This window comes from Lygodium microphyllum, chromosome 17 (assembly GCF_053477565.2).
Source record: "Lygodium microphyllum isolate KBCC chromosome 17, Lygodium_microphyllum_v1.1.10, whole genome shotgun sequence".
Taxonomy (NCBI): Eukaryota; Viridiplantae; Streptophyta; class Polypodiopsida; order Schizaeales; family Lygodiaceae; genus Lygodium; species Lygodium microphyllum.
This window is the reverse complement of record NC_141151.1, coordinates 14172244-14188857: the sequence shown is the minus strand read 5'-3', so window position 1 is coordinate 14188857 and position 16614 is coordinate 14172244. Positions and strand designations below refer to the sequence as shown.

The window sequence follows — 16614 nt, the reverse complement described above, 5'->3', positions numbered from 1 at the left end:
ACCACACATTATTCGGAGCTAATTTCAATATACTGACTGCTGCTACTAGTTCTTCCTACATTTTTAGTCTTCCTCTCTCCTCACCTGCGTTTTTCTACTGGTTGCAACCTCTTACTGCTGGTAGCATCCTCCTCCCACTGGCAGCTCACTTCCAACCCTTCCACTACCATCCCACCCGTTGCAGCAAACATTAGCTTTCCTGCTTCACACTGCCCTCACACCCCTTAAGGTAGACATTGCGGTTCGTGGTTTGTGGCTGACCTCTTCCATCTCTTCCTTCTTCAGCAAGACACATTGGTATCCATGGCTTCTTTACCAACAAATGACCAAACTACTGGGTGCTCATATTGTGGCACGAACGGTTATCCCAATGAATATTGCCGACTTCGACCTTTGCTCCCCCCCCCTCCGAGCATATGTATCTTCCACTAGGCACTCTTTGTGCCACCTCTCCTTTTTGGGCCACAGAGATCGTTCTGCATCGGCTATCAGAGTACTATGCTCAAGGCAATAAGATGCATCCAATGCGCACTAAGTCCTTTCGAGCACATGGAGGATCGATTGGCACTATGACCTCCTCGAATTCGTCGCGATGCCAGCGGCAGCAGTCTTCTCCCACCTACTTTTAGGTACAGTGGCTACCACGGCCTGCGGTTTTGAAGTCCGCTCCATCAAGAGAAAGTGATTATTTGATACCGTCTCCTCGTTAGTCCACTCCTTCGAGAGACAATGGTTGCTCGACTCCTTCCTCTTCTTTGGCTTCCCAATCCGCTCCATTGAGAAGCAGTGATTGTTGCCCACACATTGCTCAGTCTAAGCCCCACCCTTCACCGTCGCCTACTCAAGTTCGAGAGGCCACCTTTGGGCGTTCTTCACCACCTCAAATACCTTCTTTGGCATGACCAGTGATACTTCCTTCATCCTCAGATGCTTCGCAATCTGTGAGCCACGAAGGGTTGGATTCCCTTTCTCTCTCAGACTGAGATTAGAGGTGGATTTTCTTACTTTTCCCTCAGAGAGATCTTCCAGTTCTTCTTCGGCTTCAAAGGGGGCTCCTACTTCTACTCCTAATTCAGAGAGGGACCCTATGTGCCATGAAATTCTTCCCACATCACCACCTTTCACTTTTGAGGAGTGGCTCTCCTTTCAGTAGTCATTTCCTCTACTGATACCTAGGATCTAGAGGATCTACCTAGATCCGGGCCCTTGGGTCTTCAGCAACGACTTGAAGGCTAGGCCTTTGTATTCCTTCCAGCATGGAGTCGCGAAGCTAGTGGCTTCTCTCCCGAGGTTGAGTTTCGGGTTCTACTGCTCATCCTGTCTCCTGACTATCTTCCAAGGTCTCCTTTCACATGGTATTCTCAGATTACAGGGTGGATCTTCTTCGTCCCTTGGTCAGCATGGAGCCCACTCCAGAGATCAAGTACGGGCATATCCTTATGGTTCTCGGCACCACACAAGGTCCGACATTCCTCCTATACATTGCATGTTTTCCTCATTTTGTACTAAGGCCCTTGGGCAAGTGAACAATTTCCTCAAAAGGGACACTGTCCAAGTGGCACCTGTTGCATGAGCATTCTTCAGCATGTGGCATTGCATCTCCACCTCACTTTTCTCGTTTCCCTTTCTGGGCCTAAGAGGGGGTATTGAGAAACCCTTCACTTGCAATTTGCGTTTTTTGCGTTTTTGTGTTTTGCGTTTAGGGTTTGCAGCCCCAAAAATGGGCGCCATCCTAAACTCACTGTGCCTTTATAGGCCACTCTCTCATTCATTCCTTACGGCTGATTCATTCAGTCCGTCACCTTTTCTCTTCAGCCTCTCCACTACCCTCACACCCCTTCACGAGGACATTGTGGTTCGTGGTCCGTGGTTGTCTTCATCATCTTCCTTGTGCTACAGCACCCTTGTTCCCTTGTATCACATTCACTCCACGATTTAGATCTTCATCATTCCATTCATCAGAGTTTTCCTCTCTTCTCTTCTATTCTCCATGTTTGCCAAGTTCACCCCGTGTTCCTCCCCGCAAACCCTACTGTCTCGCTGGTACGTCATCCTTTCACAAGTGTCACATCAGGCCTATTGGCAACCATGAAAATCCTATCAAGCACAAGTCAAAGCCTAAAGGCTACAATAAAATAACACAAAAATATCATGCTGGCTGCAAAACTGGAGTAGAGTGAACAATATCCAACCAAGGCATATTAGGGAGAAGCACATTTGCTGAAATCATGGAAGAGATCTGCCATAAGATTAATCCATGAGCTGTTAGAGTGCAGTGATGCGGAGGAGTGGGACCAAGACAGAGAGAATGTGAACACAGAGAGAAGACAGAGAGAGAGGAGACAGTGAAACGCAGAAAATCTGCAGTGTAGAATGCTGTATAGGAATGCAAAAATATACACGGGTGCAAAGAGAATATCTGCATATGTCTCCGCCTTGAGGACCTCGATCTCTATCACCCTGCGTGCTGTCAGTCACCAGCAGGCTGTCTCAGTCGGATGTAAGATGTCCAAGTGCTGGACAGGACTGCTATATATAGCAGAGGAAATACCACAAATATGACTAGAATCAGGTCAGCCAATTGCATAAAACAGCCCAACTGCTGCTGTACTTGACCGACTGCTGATGTGGCAACTGTCCGACTGATTTGTCTCTGCTGCCTGCTGACATGGCTGTGCGACTGGTGAGTCCGTACTATCTGCTACAAATCTGCTGTCCAGGGAATGACTCTCTAACACCCCCTCTAAGATCCTGGACAAGTCAAAAGACTAAGGGATATGGCATGTCTCCAAAAAAGAGCCTGGGGAAGCCCCTTCGTGAACAAATCTGCAAGATTATCCTCCGTCTTGCAGTACTCCACATCAATGGTCTCATCCAAAAGCTACACCTGAATGAAGTGATACTAGATCTCAATGTGCTTCATCCGGGCATGGAATACAAGATTTTGTACCAAGGCAATGCAACTCTCATTGTCACACCGCAGACGAGTAGGACGAGACTGGGGCGTCCGGGCATGGAATACAAGATTTTGTACCAAGGCAATGCAACTCTCATTGTCGCACCGTAGAAGAGTAGGACGAGACTGGGGGCAGTCAAGCTCTTCCAACAATCTCCAAAGCCACACAACCTCACATGTGGTGAAAGATGTGGCCTGATACTCCGCCTCAGTAGAAGAAAGGGCTATCGTGGGCTGCTTCTTGCTAGTCCATGAGATAACACCTGTACCCAAGGTAAAACAATAGCCTATAGTAGACCACCGATGGTCCACATTGCCAGCCCAATCCGCTCCAACCTGCAAGAAAAAGTCAGAGGTCCCTCTCAAATACTGAAGAATCCTCAGGGCAACCTGCCAATGCACCTATTTGGGTTCACTCATGAACCCCACCAAAAGACCCACAGCAAAACAAAGCACAACACAAGTGTTGAGAAGCCAAATTAAGAAGCCAATCAGTTGACGGTAGCGGGAAGCATCCATCAAGGAGAAGCTAAGTGTGAAGTGGCCTGCTAGTTCAGATTCATACGAGTAGAAATGGTCCGACAAGTCTCCGTCTCAAAAGTCACCAAGAGCTCCTAAATGTATCTCTGCTGACAAATGAAAATCCCCCTCTAAGACTGATATATCTCATGACCCAAGAAGAAATGAAGAAGCCCCAAATCCATCATCTCAAACATGTGATGTAAAGTTGTCTTGGTCTCTTGGAACTTCTATGCATAGTCACCTGTAAGAATCAAATCATCAACATACAACACAAACAACACACAAACACATAAAGCTACGGATTGGCCTTGGAGGGCCGATAGCCGATATCCTAACTTTGACTGAAGAAACGAGTTAATCTTCTCGTTCCATGCACGCGGAGCCTGCTTGGGGCCATACAAGGCCTTCTTTAGCCAGTAAACGTTCCCATCCAAGGATCCAAAGCCAGGAGCTACTCTACATAGATCTCCTCCTGCAAGTCACCATTGAGAAAGGCCGACTTCACATCCAACTGATAGACAAGCCATCTCCTATGGCTAGCCAAGGCAAGAACAGTTCGAATAGTCGCCATACGAGCAATGGGAGAAAAAGTATCATGGAAGTCAATGCCTGGGTGCTGAGCAAAACCTTTAGCAACAAGCCGATCCTTGTGCTTATCCAAAGAATCATCACTAAGGTACTTGGTCTTGAAGACCCACTTGACGCCAATTAACTTCTTGGGAGAGGGACGAGGCACAAGGTACCAACTGCTATTCCTCTCAATAGCCTCCAACTTGGCTTCCATAGCTTTCCACCAATGGTCAGACTACAAAGCCCCCTTCACTGAAGTAAGCTCTCAATCCTGCATAACATGGGTCATCAAACAATAGTTAGAGCAAACAAGCTCCGTAGAATGTGCCTGATTCCTCCATGACTGTCGCGGTCCATCCTGCGATTTCACTCCTCAGGGACCCCCTCGATCCTTGAATCTCGGAGTGTATCACAGGCCCAACGAGGAGGAGGCCGGATCTCTCCCCATCACTCTCCATCTGCTGAAGACTCGTGGACATCCACCAACGGAAGCTCCACCAAGAGGCCAAATCCATCGCTCTCCATCTACTGAAGACTCGGAGACATCATTGTCAAACTCCACCAAGAGGCCAAGAGAACAAATCTTATGGACCGAAAGCAAATGATGCCCTAAACCTTGCACATTCAACACCTCAGAAGTGTGGGTACCACCACATCCATCTGGAATCAGCTGCATCTCACCCCGTGCAGCAATAGATACAAAAGATTTGTCTCCAATGAGAATCTGCCCACGCAAAGGTCGCAAATGGACAACACCAACGGGAGAAGGAGTCATGTGCCATGAGGCACCACTGTCCATGATCCACTCTCGAGCTTGGGGAGCTATCATCGCAGCATCAGAAGTCTTCGGTGTAGGGTCCTCAATGACCGCTAAGTGTAGAAAAGCAGCTAATGAGGATGCAACCACCGCTCCACAATCCTTCGGATCCTTCTCCTTGATGTCCTTCTTATCCTTTTCAGGGCAATCCTTCTTCCAATGACTGGTCTTACCACAAATATGACAGGTCGATTCCTTCTCCTTGTCCTTCTCGAATATGTTATCCTCCTCCTTTTGGTCCTTCCCCTTTTTCTGAGAAGCTTGACCAACCAATGCCTCCGATTTGGAAGCATTCTATCCCTTGAACTGTTCCTCTTGGTCCAAGACCATAGGAACCAGCTCTTCCCATCGAAGAATCGACTCCTGTCCTAATGCAATAAGAGTGGAATAGAAAGTACCGAATCGTGGCAGCAACTGGGATAATAAAGTGATTGCCATGTCTTCGGAGGGAATAGGCTTCTCCGCATTTTGAACCTGCATCTGAAGTTGCCGAAGCTTATTGATGTGTTCCCGAAGCGAAGAAGATTTATTCACGGACAAGGTCCGCATCTGCACCTCCAAAGAAACCCTCTTCATTAGGGTCATCTGTTTGTACATTTGATCAAGCTCCAGCCATATCTCTCGAGCCACCGTCAAGTGCTCGATGTGAGCTATCATGGTTGTGGTGCAAGACAGAAAAAAAAAGAATGAATCCTGGCATTCAGTTTGTCCCAATGAGACTGGGCCTTGGTTAACTCCGCACCAGCATTGGAAGAGAATTTGGACTGATCTCTCACTGAGAGCCGGTTAATCTCCTCTATCACAAGCTCCGCCAAATCATAAGACTCCAGAATGGCCAACATCATCACACGCCAAATGCGGCAATTGTCACTATCAAGCTTCTAATCTGATGGAAGAGCCGATAGGACAGGCACCTTCTTATCCATGATCGCCTGGAACTCCAAGTTAGTCTCGGTAGACATATTCACCTACAACGCCTGCACAAATGCAAAAGCAGCCCCCTCTAACTGTGAAAATCCAGCCTATTAGGCTTGTTTCCTCCGCTTCCCGAACCTTCTTCAGCCGCCGGAGGCGATGAAAAGGTAAAATCTGCACTGAAAGGCCTAAAACGCAGCCTTCCTCCCCTTCAAACAGCAACAACCTACAGCAAATTCACCAGCTGGACTCCTTTCCCACACACCCACATTCGCTTCAGCCTTGATCCGATGGGCAGCCCTCCCGCTCGCCCTCGAATGCTGGAAACGCAGCCTTGTGTCACGCTGAAATCTCCTCTTCAAGTAGATTCTTCGATCAGTCAGTCCGTCTTCACTGCTCCGATACCATGTCAAGGTGCAGCGATGCGGAAGCATGGGACCAAGAGTGAGAGTGAGTGAACACAGAGAGAGAGAGAGAGAGAGAGAGAGAGAGAGGAGACAGTGAAATGTAGAAAATCTGCAGTGTAGAATGTTGTATAGAAATGCAAAGATATACACAAGTGTAGAGAGAATATCTACGTATGTCTCCGCCTTGAGGACCATGATCTCCGTCAGCCCACGTGCTGTCAGTCACCAGCAGGCTGTCTCAATCAGATGTAAGATGTCCAAGTACTGGACAGGACTGCTATATATAGCAGAGAAAATACCACCAAAATGGCCAGAAAAACAGTCCGACTGCTGCTGTACCTGAACAACTGCTGACGTGGCAACTGTCCGACTGATCTGTCCGTACTGCCTGCTGACATGGCTCTGTGACTGGTCTGTCCATATTGTCTGCTACAAATCTGCTATCCAGGGAATGACTCTAACATGAACATGGGCCACATGACCACGAATACCCGAGGCTGAGTCGAAAATAAAGGCATTACATGTACGCCAAGTGTTCCAGAGGGATATCCATCTAAAAATTTGGAAAAGGCAAACATAATCCAAGTGCAAAGCAAACAATGAAGACATATGGCCCAAGACCCAAGAACGGACGGGCGTCTACTGTTGACAAGTCACCAATGTCCACACACAGAACAAAGCTCCAAATTTGTCTCACTAGAGGACAAGACATGAAGAGGTGAATTGGTGTCTCATCACAAGTAGTGCAAAAGACAATGGCCCCACGAGATCTTCCAAGCATGTAGGGCATCCCCAATACGAAGACCGCTGATAAGAAACACAAACACTTTTCCCTGATAAGGAATCTTGAACCTCCACAGTTGAAGAAATCTATCCCACCACTTCTCTCTACTATCTCGGGTACGCTAGACTTTATTTGCTTTCTCAATGACCCATCACTTGTCCTCTACCATCTTATGGTAGACCAGATTAGCCAATCTTTTAATTTGCAAACCTTTTTTGAAAATCATCCAATTTCACAAACATCCAATCATGCCACAATGAAGTAGCCTGAAAAGCACGCAATGGGTTATGATGCTAAAGTTGGTCCTGCAGGGTCAACCAAATTTGTCTATAGCCTCTAGGCACCTGAAAGTGTTGCCATATGCGCCGAAAATAATAGAGACGGGACTGCCTGTGAATGACAGCACCATGTACCAATTGCAACCCCAATGGAGCTATCCGATTAAATTTATCTCACTGCAAATCTTTATCTGGCCAATGAAGGAGCCTAGATGTAACCAACACTTCTGTCTGCAATAAATTGGCCGCCTTTTGGAGGTCAAGAGGACACCAAATTGTAAAACAACGTATCTCTTGCCAAGAGGCAATCAAATGAGTGAAAAGAAATGACTGCCACAATCTAAAAGGCCTTCTAGAATTCAGCACATGCCACCAAGATACCCGAATAACCGTGCAACCATGGGAGAAACTCCTTAATGAAAAATTTTGCAATATCAATCCAGGGATGGGACTTGCAAAAGTGCCATTCTGAGAGCGGGCATATGAAGATGGACACCCAATAAAGCACCTTCCCCCAAGCATTTTGGAGTAGTAACATGCTTCCATTGATATCCACACCTAACCCAAATGATTGCATTTCTTTTTCCACAACATAAAGCAAATGGGCTATACCAATTCCAAGGGAGACTTCTTGGTCCAAGGAAGCAAGGGTAAAAAATAAGAGACATTACTACTCATGATAGATTGAGCCACTTTGAGTCCCACGTTAAGAGGCAGCCCTAAGATTTCAAATACAAAAACCTCTCATGAATACGGGAGGATATCCAATCAAGCATAAGGCACATCCACACCAATGGGATATGCGAAGTGCCGAGTAATGTCACCTTTAGAGACAACACCTCCATGCCACCCAATTCCTACAAATATGTCTCCATACAAGAGATCGATGTTGATTTTTGAGCATTAATATGAAGGCTTGAGGCCAAACCAAACAAACTCCAAACTGCCATTACCTGATTGACATTAGTTCCATCAGCCTTGTGAAACATAAAGGAATCATCTACCAAAGATTGACCCAAAAGTTGAGAACCACTGGAAAGAGATAAACCAATAATCTCCCCCATCCTCCACCAACCAATCCAACAAAGAAAGCATAGGGTGAGTGACCAATGCAAACAATAAAGGACTAAGAGGGTGCTTGATGAAGAGAATGAGATAAAGCAATCTCTTCTATGACCCCCCCCCCCCCCCATTAAGCGCAACCTATGCCATTGCATCTTAACTGATACTGTTAATAAGAGAGCTCGTGCGGGGAGTGAATCCCATGGAAAACATCAATTGTTGCATAAAGGATCGAGGCTTTGGCATAATCAATCCCCATTTGAACATTCAAAATATTATGCATGATGTTCCGTCCCTTAACGAACCCATACTGACCGGAATGAATCAATTGTGGAAACACTTTCTACAATCTATTGACAATGACTTTGGAAAAGATTTTATATAACGAACCCATTACCAAAATGGACCTCTACCTCTTCAAAGTGGATGGGGAAGGAACCTTGGGGAGCAAGCAAATAACTGCAATTTTCAAATTTGTAGGCATTGATCTAGATCTCTAGACATGCTGGGAAAGGCAAGTCAATGGGTCCTTAAGCTGTTCCACATTGGCTGAAAACAGCTCATTATGGAGGCCATCCCAACCCAGACCTTTTCTACTCAGCAAATGGCATAGCACATCCTCCATTCTTCCTCTATGATAATCTGCTTCCATCAATTCTTTCCATTCGAGCTTGACCGAATTTCGAACCAAGTTACAAATGTACCTTCCAACATAAAGAACTTTCTAGGGACCCAACAAAGATTCCTAGTATTCAAGGCACATCTGAATGATGGATACGGGCCCAACAACCATTCTCCTTCCTCGTTTATCAATCGCACAATATTCTCACAGGCATGTTTCTAACACAAACGAGCAAAAAGTGATAAGTCTCACGATTAATATCATGCCATGCATCCAAATGAGCCAGTAATTTGAACTTAGCATGTTCTTCCTCTTGTAGAGATTCTACTCTGCATTTCAGCCATTCAGAACATGTGGCCAAATCATCAGAGTTGCCTCCATCCTATTGCATACTGGGCGAATCTCCCAACAAAGAGTGCATATACTGCAATCTAGCACGCAAAATAGAAGCATGCTGAATACTATACTGTCAGGAAGAGGCACGTGCATTATCCCTAAAAACGGGCCATGCATCAATGCCCCCAAACAAAACCTGTGTGCTAAACTAACCAATCAGCTGCTGCATGTGCCCAAAAAACTGATCATTTAATAGAAAAGACTGATTCAAACACAAACGCAAGCAAGCAAGAAGAAACTTGAAGGCATCCACCCACATGTCAATCTTTGTTGGAAGGAAGGAATCACTATGGCAAATGTACAATCTATCCAATCGCGCCCAAGTTTTTGAAAGTTGAAGACATCAGTATGTAAAACCCGACTCATGAGAATATAACCACAACCACATGTCCTATTTCAAAACCAAGGCGGCCATCGCATCCCATGCTTGATGCTTAGAGTCATCCATAACAAAGTGAGAAGAAGTCACCTGTTCCATAGATATATAAACATTAAAGTCACCCGTAACAAGCCCCTAACAAGCCATGGACAGAGACTACAAATCCTCCCAAAGCTCGTGATGGTCTCCAACTATATTAGGTGCATACACACCTACCAACCACAAGACCTCCCCCTCATACATAATCTTCACCATGAGGAATCTACCTTGAATATCCTGACGACCAATGAAGGCGACATCCAGGACTGCACAGACAACATAACTCCAAATTTATGAGGAACCCGGCCACTAAAGAAGACTGTAACGTCCTTATAAACATAGGTAGAACTGGCCAAAGAGTGCTACTTATGCTCCACCGTACAAAAACTATCCCAATTACTAGCAAAAACCATCCTCCACAACCTATACTACTTGTTGGGCAACAAAGCCCCTTTGACATTCCTTAAGGTGAGTTTCATGAAGAGCAAAGAGGGGAAGATCTACTCGATCACCGCTTTCCCTTTTGCATCCACTGATTTACTGGCCCGAAATCTCTACATTTCACTGCAAATCACATCCACAAGATCCACCCCCCGCAATCCAACAATCCATGCATGAGGGAGAAGCTAATGTTGTTACACACGGAATGCATCTTGGGAGAGCAACCACCTACCATGAGCACCAAACCTCAAAGTAGAATCTGTAGCACCTTTACCAATCACTCTTGCACATACCCAAGAAGATTGTGGTTGAGGTTTTGAGTAGAATCCTTTACTCCTGCATTCAAAAGTCTGTGTGACATTATCATAGGCTGAATGCACAAGAACTGAACGAGCTTCCTATCAAGCATGTTGTTTCACCACAAAAACCCAAGGAGCATGCTTAGGCATTTGATCCTGACACACAAGACATGTCTCAACAACAAGCCAATCTGAAGTGAATCTGTATTAGCATTTCCATATTGCCCATGAGGCGGGGGGGTAGGAGTGGAGTGTTGTAGCATAGCTTAGGGTCACACTCTTGCATATCCACCTCAACATCCAAACCACGCTACAAAACCTTTGGAGTATGAACACACTCCGAGATAAAATGACCCAACTGGCCACATTTTTAACAATGTCCAACAAAAGTTCCACATTTTAGCTCAAAACCCAATTTACACAATCCCAATGTCTCAACAAGAAGTTTATTAGGCCAAGGTTTGCTAGTATCCCAAAGCATACAAGCTTTGTTTCTGTTCTAAAAGACGCCAAATGAGGCTCCACCAAGACCTAACCCCCATAGATCTCAATACAAGAGGAAAAAGCTGCCAGAGGTGAAAAGGGAAATTAACCACTTCCACCTAGATCAAGCATGCCTGCCTAAGAATATCCTAAAATTCCTCCATGGGCCTTTGTGAGATGGCATGAACCAATTAACCATCTAGAAATAGAGCAATATGCTACATTATGTGTGCATGAGCATCTGAAGAATGAAAGAGAATCTCAAAAAACCCTTTAGGGCCATCATAAATGTCCTCTACAAGAGGGGCTTGCACTTGCCCTAAAGCATCAACCTAACTCCCATCATCATTCAAAAGTATGGACTACAACCACACTCAAATACAGGGAATCAAAGGAACCCTTCCTGTAAAATAAAAGATGGCTGCCCTCTCATGGAAGGTAGCAATCTGTTGTAATACGATTTCTATCCCCATGACCACCACCACAAGATCACCATCGATAAAGAGCTTGCTTTTCCGTCATTTGCATGTGCGTTTAATCATGCATGAGGTTATTCGTGCTAGCAAGCATATACTAAAGAGTCTAATCTATACGTGAGAAAGGGGTACACGCGGTCTACTAGGACATGTCACCTTGATACTTGTCCCCTTGCTACTACAAAGGAGGGCAACCACCCTACTACGAGGGTGTATCGTCAAATCTGTAGGTTCCTTGACTATCTCACAACATTCACCTGCTTCATCGCCTTCAGCATCCTCAAGGATATCCTCAACCCAAGATTCGTGATCTGAATCCAAATCATCTTTACCTTCTACCCCAGCCAACTCCTGATCCAAAAAATCCATATCAATGCCACAAGAGCTCTCTCTCTCTCTCTCTCTCTCTCTCTCTCTCTCTCTCTCTCTACACACACACACACACACACACACACACACACAATTTCCACACCACTTCTCGTTCAAGTCACAGTAGGGCTGCAGCAACACGGCTATCTATTCCTATGCACTGCAAGGGTTCTAGGACACACAACAAACAAGCATGCTCTCATAGCGATTTCTGTCTCAAAACTTTGACAATGGTCTGTGCCTCCCTTCCCCCCCCCCCCCTCTCTCTCTCTCTCTCTCTCTCTCTCTTTGTGTGTGTATGCAAGAGCGGGCCAGCAAAAAGGGTGCACAGAATAGTTTGAATGCAAGTTTTAGAGCACAAGTCCAACAAACAAGCCAGAGAAATTGGCCCACAAGTCAAGAGTAGCAACCCACCCAATTGCACTAGGCAGGATCTCTCTTTCTGCAACGATTCTCTCTCTCCCTCTCTGTGTAATTTATATTAATTTTACGAAAAAATTTACAAGAAGACAAGATTACAAAGCACAATGCAATACTAGGCCATCATATAGAAACCAAGTACAATGGATTCAACAAGACATAAAAAGACGAGTGTGCAAGAGGCCTCATGGTGCTAACATGCAAGACACATATGCTCAAGAGTGCTAACAAGATTTTGACGCATGGGCCTGGGCCTTTGCTGCCAATGTCTCTAGAACACCATCTTCAAAGAAGCCTTATGCACTGCAAAAGGGTTTGGCCTATGAGATGCAACTCCTGACGACAAAGGTCCATCTACAGAGTGGGAAGTACAACCTGGATACTTGCGGTTCCATGGAGTAATGATACAACTAGCAGCATCGAAAGCCAGCTCAGCTAGAGAGTCACAGGCATGCTATTGTTGTTGCTGTTGTTTCGAGGGTGTGGATCCTTGGGGTTGGTAAGGACTCCGGCGGTTAGTGCATCCGATGATTTATCTCAACAACGCGAATAAGTGCGAAGGAGGTCTCACGATGAAAAAGGGTTTGCAAGAACTGAAGGCACATGAATTTCCTTGGCTTTCCCTTTATTGCGGCGGGCTTCCATCCATCCTTGAGTCTCTAGATCTGAAGGAGCCGATTGCTTGGGTTTAGACTGGATAGGTTGAGCGATCTCTTGCTCAATAGGATGAGAGGACACATTTTGATCTTGGTCCATAGGCTGGTCCAACAAGGTACTCTTTCAATCGGGACATTCTACCAACTAAGATTTTCTTCATCATCAAAAACCCCTCTTTTTTTATAAACACTTGGTGCATATTGCTTCGTGGTGTCCACACGCTGATTTCCAATGTTTACTCAGGCAAGCATGTCCGGTATGGGTGGAAGTGGAGAGTTGCCAAGTTGTTTGTTGGGCCTTCCTTAGGGATGCTATGGAGGCAGTGGGTCATGTGTTGGTGCTCCCTAGTCTGAAGGTAGCCAACAGAAATTGCCTATGTATGCTATGAAATACAGCCAGAAAGAGGCCTAGCTGGTTGCGCCTCAAATGTAATGGTATGCAGACTCTTTGATTTCAGCTCAAGTGGGGTACTTTTGCTAGACATTGCTTCTCCTGTGGTCAACTAGCGGGCGGAAGGCGAATGAAGCACAACCTCATAAAAGCCACCCTGACCAGCAAAACGCTCTCCACACTGGTTGTTCCTCAAATGTAATGGTATGCAGCCTCTTTGATTTCAGCTCAAGTGGGGTACTTTTGCTAGACATTGCTTCTCCTGTGGTCAACTAGCGGGCGGAAGGCGAATGAAGCACGACCTCATAAAAGCCACCCTGACCAGCAAAAATCTTCTCCACACCATCAGTATGAAGAAGAGTTGTCAACCATTGATGGATCCTAGCTAGGACGAGGATCCAGCCAGTAAAGAAGAGGATGACACCTCACTCATGAAAGGCATAGAAGGATCAAAGAACCTCTTGAGCATTCACTGGTGTGTCCAAGATTTCTTCCTCCGTGCAGGCAGGCATGACTCGATGATTATGCTCAACATACTCCTCCAAGAGAGGGTTGGCAAACTCGAGCAGCTGCTCCCAATTTGGCTCTTGCAAATCCTCCAAAATAGAAGCCGCATGGGCATACAAGCATGGCGGAGTATCACCGGAGTCAAGGGCCTCACAAACTACAGAAAATTCTTCATGCTTGCTGCATTTAAACAAAAGTGAACATCAGAAGGAGACGAAGCCATCTCTTCAGTACAAGGCACCATATCCTCTTCCAGTGCGCCATCTTCAACATCCACTCCATCATCTTCGACATCCATGGCTGGGTCTCCAACCACAGGAGTCGAATCAGAGTAGTCCATAAGCAGGCATCAGTTGGCATGTCTCAAAAGCAAGCCTAGAACAGGAGGGTGGCAACCTGCACAACTGAGCCTGCACTGATCAAACAGGCAACTGACATGTCTTCGTGTTGCAGAAAGGAAGGTGAAACTGTGCCAGTACGCAGTCTGCAGGTGACGACCCAACACCAAACACACAGTGTGCAAGGTCAAGGTCGCAGCAGGGCAGCGCACAAGTCAGGTCATATCCAGGGTTAGGGCACAGCAGGGACGGCACAAAGGTCAGGTCGCAGAAGGGGCACCCATAATTCAGGCCGATACCATCCTTCATGACTTCTCTCCTCCCTTCTCTCTCAGCAGCAGGCTGAGGGCGGTATGATACAGGACCATGTGATCAGAGCAAAGATACTGAAGCTAAATACGGAGAAGACTTGGACCTCACCCCCGCTCTGCCCATGGCACCAGGATGGCACACTACCAAACTCACTTCCTTCAAGTATCTGAGGATGGTTTCATCACCCGACCCAGTTACATGGATACACAGCTGCCTCATGGATTCCGCATAGTTATTGGTCAGATCTGCACCTCATCCCACCACCTAAGGATTGAGACGAGCAAATGCGAGAGAATACAGACAGAGAAACGCATATGCCCACTATGCGACACAGAGCCAAAGGCAACGGAACACTACATCTACCGATGCATGGTATATTATGATATACGAGGTAGATACCACTCTCTCTTTCAAGAGGGCTTTGGACCCTTGAGACAAATCATGCAGTTTGAAGATCAAAGATGCTTGGGTTTCTTCCTCTTGGAGCTACACAGACGTAGAGCAACTATTCTACAGAGTACGAGACTGCCATAGCTCAGCTCACATAGATAGAGAGTGGTCACTGATTTTTTCACTGCTACATGACCGAGTATGGCACATACCACTACTACTGTTACACAACCTACAGGAGTACATCATCATTGGACCTCATCTTCTTATAGGTGTCCCTTTGGACAAAGCAGTGGCACTCAGCCGTTCTAGGCACCCATGTCCACCTAGACAAAGGCCTAGACATACAAACCACAAACAAATTAGAGCCATCATTGGGCGCCACACGAGACAAATGTTGAGACGCCTCAGCCATGCAAAGATACATCTCCCTAGAGGACAGATATCTCATTGATGGAAAGCTTCCTTTTTCTACTCTTACTTTTAGATCATCGACATGTCTTCTTTTCATAGGACGCCATTTCACTTTTCAGTCTTGTAGGCATGTTTTTCATCTTTTCTCATTCCAGATGAGAAACACACCATCATTATATGTATTGCTTTGGTCTCATAGGCCACATTGGCATTTTAGAGATGTTAATATACTCTCTCTCTCTCTCTCTCAACCATTGTTCATTATCTCATCAAGTCAAAAATGAACAAGGAGAAAAGACTTCATAGCATATTCTTTTAGAAACAATTGTAAAAAACATCCATAGGAGTGCCACTATGGCAACAACAACAACAATACACGCACACACTTGTTGGGAGTAACAGAATTATGTCAACACCTACTTAAACAAACAAGCATCGCTTTGTTCACCTGTCCTTGAATCCCGGAATTTAGCGCTTGCAAAGGATCCAAAATCACCCCACGCACAGGACAACCTAGTAAATATGCTGCCAACACAATAAAAAGGACTGTCAACTTTGATCCTCACACCCAATTCAAACTATCTTTGCTTTAACTATTGAAGTATATAATATTCAAGTACTACTGCTTTCATATTTGTTGATTTTGTTCAATATCGTACTTATTCCATAATTTCTATTCCACAGCCTTCCTTAGATGCTTAAGTATTCTAAATAATAGCATGCACAAGATATTGCCCAAATTCTCTCCTGTACTAATTTAAAGAAAAAGTATTGTAGAGGAGAAGTTTGCTGAAGTACGCGTTTAAGACAATTACAGTGAAATAGCAAAAGATAAGCAACATACATTCTACAAGAAGACATTACTCAAGTAGAGCAAAAGATAAACGATACACGTTTTGAAATGAACAAAATAAGTCCACAAACACTGACCAAGAGCAATGCAATGAAACCTAGCCAAGCAAGTGAGAGAGATGGCTAAGCCAAGTGGCTGGACAAGAACTTATTTTGAGAAAATTGAAAAGCTAAAATTAAAATTAGTCTCCCTCCCCCCCCCCCCCCCTCTCTCTCTCTCTCTCTCTCTCATAAAGGGTAATGTTATGAACTACCAAAACATAATCTCAAAAGAGCAACATGATCAAGAATACAAAGATACATCACAATCAAAAGCACAAAGGAACTAGATGGTTTGGAAGGGGGCTGAAGAAACTACAATGTGCCAAGAAAGCAAATCCTATTCAGGGAGAATATCCGCCAACTCAATCATGTCGGGTTGCCAATGAAGAAAGCCCCTCAAGCACACTATATGACTCTACACTCTAGATGAAGAAGCAAAGATGAATCCATTCCTCATAGTCCGTATGTGCCAATAAC

At 45.4% G+C, this 16614-nt stretch overlaps 1 protein-coding gene across 12 annotated transcripts in view; it reads right to left on the bottom strand.

The window, feature by feature from the left end:
• Nucleotides 1-16614, bottom strand: part of LOC148021587 (ATP-dependent zinc metalloprotease) — a 90819-nt gene that overhangs the window by 23946 nt on the left and 50259 nt on the right. For all 12 annotated transcript variants that reach the window (XR_015694344.1, XR_015694345.1, XM_087697027.1 and 9 more), the window contains one exon: nucleotides 15692-15768. Coding sequence is in view for 10 of the 12 variants with exons in the window: in XM_087697027.1 (XP_087553153.1) it covers nucleotides 15692-15768 (77 nt within the window). In the remaining 2 variants the exon portion in view is untranslated. The remainder of the gene's footprint in view (nucleotides 1-15691; nucleotides 15769-16614) is intronic.